This window comes from Otolemur garnettii, unplaced genomic scaffold, assembly GCF_000181295.1.
Source record: "Otolemur garnettii isolate 467f Iridium unplaced genomic scaffold, OtoGar3 scaffold00152, whole genome shotgun sequence".
Lineage (NCBI taxonomy): Eukaryota > Metazoa > Chordata > Mammalia > Primates > Galagidae > Otolemur > Otolemur garnettii.
The window spans coordinates 2,099,426-2,108,610 of NW_003852547.1; the positions used below are offsets into that span (position 1 = coordinate 2,099,426).

The 9,185-nt window shown below is 51.0% G+C and overlaps 1 protein-coding gene across 2 annotated transcripts in view; it reads left to right on the plus strand.

Moving 5' to 3' along the window:
• NECTIN2 (nectin cell adhesion molecule 2) overlaps positions 1-9,185 on the plus strand; it is a 31,473-nt gene that overhangs the window by 10,478 nt on the left and 11,810 nt on the right. For both annotated transcript variants that reach the window (XM_012811186.2, XM_012811187.2), the window contains exons 2-5: positions 2,083-2,472; positions 5,375-5,671; positions 6,885-7,002; positions 7,334-7,482. In XM_012811186.2, the coding sequence (XP_012666640.1) occupies positions 2,083-2,472; positions 5,375-5,671; positions 6,885-7,002; positions 7,334-7,482 (954 nt within the window). The remainder of the gene's footprint in view (positions 1-2,082; positions 2,473-5,374; positions 5,672-6,884; positions 7,003-7,333; positions 7,483-9,185) is intronic.

Below are 9,185 nucleotides of genomic sequence, written 5' to 3' on the forward strand. Positions count from 1 at the left end.
TGGAGACAGAGACTCACTCTTTTGCTGTGGGTAGAGTGCCATGGCGTCATCTTACCTCACAGCAACCTCAAACTGTTAGGCTTAAGAGATCCTCTTGCCTCAGTCTCCCAAGTAGCTGGGACTACAGGTACCCACCACAATGCCTGGGTAGTTTTTCTGTTTTTAGTAGAGACGGTATCTCACTCTTGTTCAGGCTGGTCTCAAACTCCTGAGCTTAAGCGATCCTCTGGCCTTGTCCTCCCAGAGTGCTAGGATTACAAGTGTGAGCCACTGTCCCCAGCCAGAATAACATAAGCTATTGATTGGCTTCTTTTTTTTGTCAGGCAGAGTCTCACTATGTCACCCTTGGTAGAGTGCTATGGCATCACAGCTCACAGCAACCTCCATCTCTTGGGCTTAAGTGATTCTCTTGCCTCAGCCAGTTTTAATTATTAAAAATGTAGCTAGGACTACAGGCACCTGCCACAGCACTCAGCTAATTTTGTTGTTCTTGTTGTTGCAGTTGGCATTGTTGTTTAGCAGGCCCAGGCCAGGCTCAAACCTGCCACCTCTGGTGTATGTGGACAGCGCCCTACTCACTGAGCCACAGACGCCAAGCCTTGATTGGCTATTTGTTTCACAAATTCTAGGAAACTAAAAATAATGGCTGAGGCAGCTAGTCAGGAATAAAAATGCCTTTAACCAGTTGCCCCTAGCATTGGTGGGGGGTTGGTTTGCTGAATGGAAGTCCCATACCTCTGCCTCTCTGGACCTGATAAATTTTGCATAGCTCAGACTGCTGTGAGCTATTTTTCTTTCCTCAAGGGACAGAGCCAGCAGGGGTTCATCACTCTTTGTGTGGCAGGCTCTCCAGCGGGCAAAAGCCTCATTTTCCCCCAAAGTGGCACACTTAGGTATGATGAGTTGTGGGACTTGTGTGGAGGTGATGTGTCACACTTGGGCCTTCACTGATGGCTTCTCACCCACGGACCATCCCCACCCAAGGGATTGCCTTCTACCGGAGATGCTTCATTAGATGGTCACCTGGTAATGTTCCCTGGTTTCCTGTGTATGTGAGGCCAGGGGCCCATACACAGTCCCCACCCCTACTGTCTCCGTCAAACAGAGCTGGGCAGCAGTGCCCTTGAGATGAGGTGTGGGCTTGACCCTTGGTTGTTCCTCACCTCGAGGCTGAGTGTCAGGGTCCACTTGTAATTATACTGACCTCATGTGTTTACTTAATAAGCACTCATCTCACATTTCCTGTGGCCCTTTGCTAAATGCTCTACAAATATTCTTTAATTCTTTTAACAGCCCTAGGGAAGTGAGCTCTGTTATTATCCTCATTTTACAGCTGGGGAAAGCATACACAGACCAGTTAAGTGACTTGTGCAAGGTCACACAGCCAGGCTGGGGCAGGGCCAGGATTTGAACCCCTGAAGTCTGTGCTGCCTTACACAGCAGAGAAACATTCATCCTTGATCCTGTTTTAATTATTAAAAATGAGAAAAACAAAGAACAAGTGGATGTACATTCACACAAAAACATGTAGCACCTTTATTCATCAGAGCCAAGAAGTGGAAACAACCCAAATGTCCCTCAGCGTTTGAAGGATAAACAAAATGTGGTCCATCCCTGCAGTGGAATATTATTCAGGCTTAAAGAGGGAGGAAGCCCTAGTACATGCTATAAAGGGATAAACCTTGAAAACACAAGGTATTTTGTCTTATGGGGGGCAGAGTCTCACTGTCACCATGGGTAGAGTGCCATGGCACCAGCCTATCTCACAGCACACCTGGGGCTCAAGAGATTCTCTTGCCTTAGCCTCCCAAGTAGCTGGGACTACAGGCACCCACCATAACATCAGGCTAGTTTTTCTATTTTTAGTAGAGACCGGGTCTTGCTCTTGTACAGACTGGTCTTGAACTCCTGGTCTCCCAAAGTACAAGGATTGTAGGTATGAGCCACCTAACTCAGCCCCAAAGTGCTATTTGGAATTAGGATCCTGTAAAGATGCCTGCATTGCATTTGGGTGATGGTCCTGCCTGGCCTAGAGGTCTCTGGATCTTTCCCCCACCTGACCTTTCTCTTTCCTCTCTCCAGGAGCCCAGGATGTTCAAGTGCCACCTGAGGTACTAGGCTTTGTGGGGAGCACTGTCGAGCTTCCATGCCACCTGCTGCCACCCACCCCCAAAGTGGAAGTTTCACTGGTGATTTGGCAGCGTCTGGATGCAGCTGGAGTCAGCCAGAATGTGGCCACCTTCCACCCTAAGTTTGGTGCCAGTTTCCCCAGCCCACAGCCAGGCAGTGAGCGGCTGTCCTTTGTTGCCGCTGGGCAGAACACCAGGAATGGGCAAGGCACCAAGATGGAGCTTCGGGACGCTACGCTGGCTCTCCAGGGGCTGACAGTAGAGGATGAAGGCAACTACACCTGTGAATTTGCCACCTTCCCTAAGGGCTCACTTAATGGGGTGACCTGGCTCAGAGCCATAGGTGAGCAGCCCGGGGTACAATGTGGGAGCGCCCCGTTGTGGGTCTGTGTCTCTCCCAGCTTCAGCTATGAGGTCGACCTTCTCTGTGGTCTTTCAGTCAGTCGGCAAATGTTCATTAAGCACCTACCGCATGCCAGATGCTCTTCTATGTGCTGGGGACACAGCAGGCAATAGGGTGTTCCTTTTTTTTTTTTTTTTTTTTTTTTTTTTTTTTTTTTGAGACAGAGTCTCACTTTGTCACCCTGGGTAGAGTGCCATGGCATCACAGCTCACAGCAACCTCTAACTCTTGGGCTTAAGTGGTTCTCTTGCCTCAGCCTCCCAAGTAGCTGGGACTACAGGTGCCCGCCACAACGCCCGGCTATTTTTTGTTGCAATTCTCATTGCTGTTTTAGCTAGCCAGGCTAGGTTTGAATCCACCAACCTCGGTAAATGGGGCTGGCGCCTTACCCAGTGAGCCACAGGTGCCGCCCATGAGGGTGTTCTTTTAACAGGTATTTACTGGGCATCTACTGTGTGCCAGGCCCTGATCCAGGGAAGGGGCAGTAAGAACTCCCTGCCTTTCTGGGACTTTCATTGCAGTAAGGGGACATGAGAGAGAAAATACATAAGAAAAATAAAGGAGTAAGTCAGGCAGTTATAGGTGGTATACAAGTAGGAGGGGGCAGGTTGCAGTTTTAGCAGGGGGTCTGGTGATACTTGAACCAAAACTGGAAGGAGGGGAGGGGGCCCTGCAGATATTGAAGAGGTGATGGGGAGCAGATCATGTCAACTCCTTGGACAACGTGAAGACTTTGGCTTTTGTCCTGGGAAAGTGAGAGCCATGGAAGGTTCTGAGCAACAGAGAGATGTAACCTGGCTTGAGTTTTCACAGGCTCCTGCCAGTTGGGGGGGGGGGTGGTGGGAGAGACCAGGGTGAGCGTGGAAGCCAGGAGACCACAGGGAAGCAACTGCAGAAGTCTGGGCAGGAGGTAATGGCTAAAAAGTAAGTGTCCTAGTGACCTAATGTAGATAGAATGGCCAGGGAAGGTCTCAGTCAAGTCTAGAAGGGTAAGAAGGAGCCATCTGTACGCAGAGGGGACAGTACAGCTGGGTGATGGGCATGAGGGTGGCGTGCCCCAGGAATGGAAAGGAGACTGGTGAGAATAGGCAGGGGCTGAGTAGTCCCCAATGTAGCCCTCACAGGTGGAGGAAAGGAGGTTGGATTTGAATCACAGCACCTTTAGGAGCCACAGAGGTGTCAGCCCACATGAGGCACCTGGTCTGATTGTTGGCATTATAAAAAGATGACTGGCAGCTATGTGAGGAGCCACCGGAGGGTGGACACAGGACGAAGCAGGCATTCTAGGTGAGGGAAGACACTGGCTTAGAAGAGGGACATGGAAGAAAAAGAAAAAAAAAAAAAAGAAGAAGAGGGACATGGCAGGGGTAAGTGGGTGGTATAGAGATGCTTTAGGAGATAGTAGGCCATGGGCTTTTCCGTGGGTTGGGAGGAAAGAGGATCAGGATCAGAAAGGACCTCCAGCTTTCGGGCTTTAGTAGAAGGATGACTAGAATGGCCACTTGGTTAAATGAGGAAGATACAGGGAAGACGGGGTATCACTTTTACTCAGGCTGGTCTCAAACCCCCCTGCCTCAGCCTCCCAGAGTGCTAGGATTATATCCATGAGCCACCGCATCTGGCCCACAGTTGTTTTCCATAAAGCAAAGCACAGCTCTTCTCCCCTCCCCTCACAAAGTCTCTCCTGTGCAGTCATTTGTCCTGTTCAAGAGAGTTTAAGGACATCTACTACACACCAGGCCTCCTAGGCACTGGGGTAGGAGCAGAGAATAAAATGGCCAAGCCTCTGCCTTCATGATGGGTGAGCCACTAACAGGGGGAGACCAGACCAAGGTCAAGGCAGTGCCATTGATGAAGAGAGGCTTGGGCAGGGTCTGAAGGAGGCTGGAAACCCCAGGCACAGTCACTCAGACCCCAAATTAAGTGGGAGCAGGGATGGAAGTGCTTAGAGGCACCCGAAGGGAAGTGGTGGGCTTCAGCTCTGGAACATCATTCTCACTGGGGACAGCTGGGAAGGTCGCGGGGTGGGGTTCCTGCAGACAGGCCTTTGGGATGCTCAGGAGTGGTCAGGGAAGATGTTGGTGGACAAGGAGAGGAAGAAGGTCATACTATGTGGAGGAGATGCTCAGGAGATATGCAGAGGACAGATCCAGAAGGCAACTGGAACCTCCACTCTGGGAGCTCAAGGGACAGTCTGGGTTAGGGACACACAGCTGTACATGTGAGTTGCTCTTCCTCTTGGAGGTCTGTTTTCGTTTTTTTACCCCTAATATTTTTCCATGTTTTCTTGGAGGATGGGGTGAAAAGGGCAAAAGACCAACTTTGCTAATCTCTGTCACCTTTATCACACTTCCGGTAACACAATCTAATGGTGATTACAGGAAAAGAAGCAGGGGCCTCTTGTTCAGCTGGTCCTTTGAACCACATTATTCAGCTTTGGCCTGTTTTTTTTTTTTTTTTTTTTGCATTTGTTTAATTTATTTAATAGAGACAGGGTCTCTCTATGTTGCCTCTAGTCATCCTCCTGCCTCGGCCTCCCAAAGTGCTAGGATTGCAGGTGTGAGCCATCACGCCTGGCCTACTCATTTTATATTTATATATCAATTTATTTAATCCATACAGTAATCCTATGGGTTGGGAACTTTTATTATCCCCACTTTGCAAAAGAGGAAACTGAGGTACAGAGTTACAAAATGACTTGCTTAGAGCCACCCAACCTCTAAGCAGCAGAGCTGGGATTTCCACCCAGGCAATTGGGGCCTAACTGCTCTGCTCCGCTGCCAAGATATTTGCTGCATGATCACAGGCAAGGAGTGACACACTCTCTCTGATCCTCTCCCCAGCCGAGCCCCAGAACCACGCTGAGGCACAGGAAGTCACGCTCAGCCTAGACCCCGTACCTGTGGCTCGCTGCGTCTCCACAGGAGGCCGCCCCCCTGCCCGAATCTCCTGGTTGTCGCCCCTGGATGGGGAGGCCAGAGAGAGTCAGGGGCCAGGACCCCAGCCTGGCACAGTCACCGTCACCAGCCGCTTCACCTTGGCACCCTTGGGCCAAGCAGATGGTGCCAAGATCACCTGCAAAGTGGAACATGAGAGCTTCAAGGAGCCAGTCCTACTGCCTGTGATCCTTTCCGTGCGCTGTGAGTGCACCAGGAGGTGACCCCACCCCCACCAATTCTGCCTACACTGACTTCTCTGGCGCACTGTTTACAGTGTACCTGAATACTGTCTATATTGGTTCCCTTGGGCCAAATTCTTCCCTGCCTTCCTGCCCATTGTCTACACTGGCATCTGCAGGCAACATCTACATACTTCCCCTCATTGTCTACTCTGGCTGCACTGGGCTCTTGCCATGCTGCTCCCAATCTGTGATAAGCTGGGATGGGCTTGCAAGAGCTAACTGTGTACATTTCTTTCCAACTCTACATCCAGTAAAGTCTTGTTGGTCATTTGAAATTAATCATGGTGGAATATTTACACCAAGGAAATTGGCAAACACTACAATTTAGGGATTTTTTCTTCCCCATGGAACTGGTTTACCAGCCAACAGCTATCCCCAACACTGTGTTTTCTGGCTTCCATGTCCCCTGGTTGATGCTGTTCCCTAACTGTCTATGTCAACCACCTGGGCCATAGTCTACACTGCCCAACCTAACATTGTCTACACACTTTCCCATACTGTCTAAATACGCTTTCCTGGACACTGACAGTACTGACTCTCCTGGGGTTTCTACATCAATCCCTGTTCCACAATATTATTGACATTGGTCCCTCTGGACCCTGTTGGTTCCAGAATATGTTTATACTGGCAACCCCCTAATGTTACCCACAGAGACCGTCCCCAGCACTCTTTACCTGCCTGTCAAATATAGCCAGCTCTCCTGTCACTGTCCTAACTGTCGTACCCTAGCTCAGTGTGGTCTGCACTAGCTCCCCAGGCAGGACCTTTGTGTGCCCAGATTCCCCAAGCCCAGTATACACTAGCTGCTGCCTGCTGCAGGCAGTATCCCTCATACAGATGTCTTGAGCATTGTCTGTGTGATTTATCTGCACTGGCTCCCTCAGGCACTGTCTGCGTGAATGATAACTCCCTCTAAATTATCCATAGTGATTTCCCAGGACAATGTCTATACAGGCTTCAGCCTAGGCCACCTCTTGCCAGCCCACCCCATTTCTTTCTTTTTTTTTTTTTTTTCAGTTTTTGGCCAGGGTCAGGTTTGAACCCACCACCTCCAGTATATGAGGCTGGCGCCCTATTCCTTTGAGCCACAGGCACCACCTTCCATTTCTTTAAGCTTCTGATTGTCTGAGATTCTCCCCTTGCTAAACCAATCCTCACCTCACTTCCCCCAGATCCACCTGAGGTCTCCATCTCTGGTTATGATGACAACTGGTACATTGGCCGTGGTGAGGCCACCCTAAACTGCGATGTCCGCAGCAACCCAGCACCCACGGGCTATGACTGGAGCACGTGAGTCCTGTGGACCCAGACTCCTGCATCTGAGGGAGGAGGGGCTGGGGTCTGGACCCCTGGGTCTGAGGGAGGAGGGGTTGGGGGTCCAGACTCCTGATCTAAGAGAGGAAGGGCTACAGCTAGACCCCTGCATCTGAAGAAGGAGGTCCTGCCTGGGGGCCTGAACTTCTGAGCCCAGGACGGAGGGAGTTTGCAGTCTGGGAGTTTGGGGTCTCCAGGGGTAAGTTAGGTCCCTAGAGTGTGGCTCCTAAGGGGTGTGTTATCAGGAACCAGACCTGTGCTCACTGTCAACCTAACATTCCCCTCATCTGACCTCACACCCCTCCAGGACTTCAGGTGTCTTCCCAGCCTCAGCAGTGGCCCAGGGCCCCCAGCTGATCATCCACTCAGTGGACACACTGGTCAACACTACCTTTATCTGCACGGTCACCAATGCTGTAGGCACAGGCCGCGCTGAGCAGATCGTTTTTGTCCGAGGTAAGGAGGTCTTGGGATCTGCATGTGAAAACCCTGGCCTGCTGCCCAGTTCCTTCAAGTTTGGGGGCTGCATGGGGGGGGGACTGTGCCGCCGACCTGGGGAAAGATCAGACCCGCCTCGTGGGGGAGGACGGTTTAGCTTTTCCCTCATGCCTCAAGTTGGGGTCTAGATTTGGGGTGACAGGTAGGCGTGGGCAGTAGAGTCTGGAGCTTATGGCCTGGGAAGGGTCTTCAGCAAGAGATCAGGGAAGCTGTCACAGGCTTGTGACCGACACGTATCCACAAAGTCTCTCACACATACCCATGCTCATGAACACACACAGCTCCCTGGCCCCCATTCAGAAACACAGCCAGGCCCCACATACCTATTATAGGCTCATGTGCCTAGAAATAGAGACACATATACCCTGGAGCTGGGGCCAGAGACCCCTCAGGTTAGTGCCACAGCAGGCAGGACCTGCATCCACAGAGACACACTCTAGGCTGGGAAATTCTCTTAGATGCCTCAGAACCCCACATGCTCAAACCCACTCACTCAGATATATACCCAGGAGTGCAGCGGCACTGGCCAAGATGGACTAAACAAAGCCAGGTGACACCCAATCAGAGCCCAAGAGATGTCACACATACCTTGACTAAACAATTCTTAGAAACACCATCCCAGGGCAACTGTCCATGCAGCATGGAATATTGGTCCCTTTGGGCAGGAGCAGAGACCCCTCAGAAACATAACATAAGGTGTAGGGACAAACTCACACCTATAGGCTGTCCTTGTCACTCAGACCAACACCCAGAGAGACAAGAAACAGACCCCCTTACTGAGACTTAATCTCACAACATACACACATTTGCAGAGACACCCAAAGGAAAACAGACCCCTCTTCTGGAATTCAGACACTCACCAGAGAGATGATAACCAGAAAGACAGTTGTAGACAACAAACCCAGAGAGAAAACTGGCTCACACTCACATGTGCATAAACACAACACCCAGGAGGAGACACAAACACACTGGAAGCACAATGGACTGCAGCAGTCACACGCAGAAACGTCATCCTTCACACACAGATACTTGGGAGGAAGGGAGGAAGCTCAAGGGTCTTCTGGGAGGAGCACATCCTCTGAAACTCTCCAGAACTCTGTTATGGAGATTCTCGTCTGCCAAATGTGTGTTGAGGTTTCCTCTCTACCAGGCATCGTCCTTGAGGTTGAGAATACAATAGTGGGAGAGACATAGACCCTGCCCTCAGAGGCACACCCAGAGGAGTGTCGGCTCCACTCACCCAGCGAGACACTTGAACTGGAAACACAGCCCTGACCTCTCCCCAGGGGCACACCTGAGAGCTGTCCATTGCCCACTCGGAATGCCTCCACAGTTAGAGCCTGCAGAGTACAGACGCTGTCACACTTAAGGAATACACCACCTCACAGACACACAGTGGAAAGGACACTTGGGCTGGCTGCCAGAAGCACCTCCAGCCCCAGAGTCCTCGTCCTCTGGCAGCACTCAGCCATTAGTACATGTGTGCCTTTGAGGACACAAACAGAGTCACAGCCTGGAGAAAGCCTCAGCCCTGTAGAGAGACACCCCCTAAACCCCCAGCAGTAGCCACAGACCCACCCATAGTCAAAACATCACAGGCTGGGCCTGGTGACTCACCCCTGAGGCCAAACCCAGGTCTCTACTCTTTTTTTTTTTTTTTT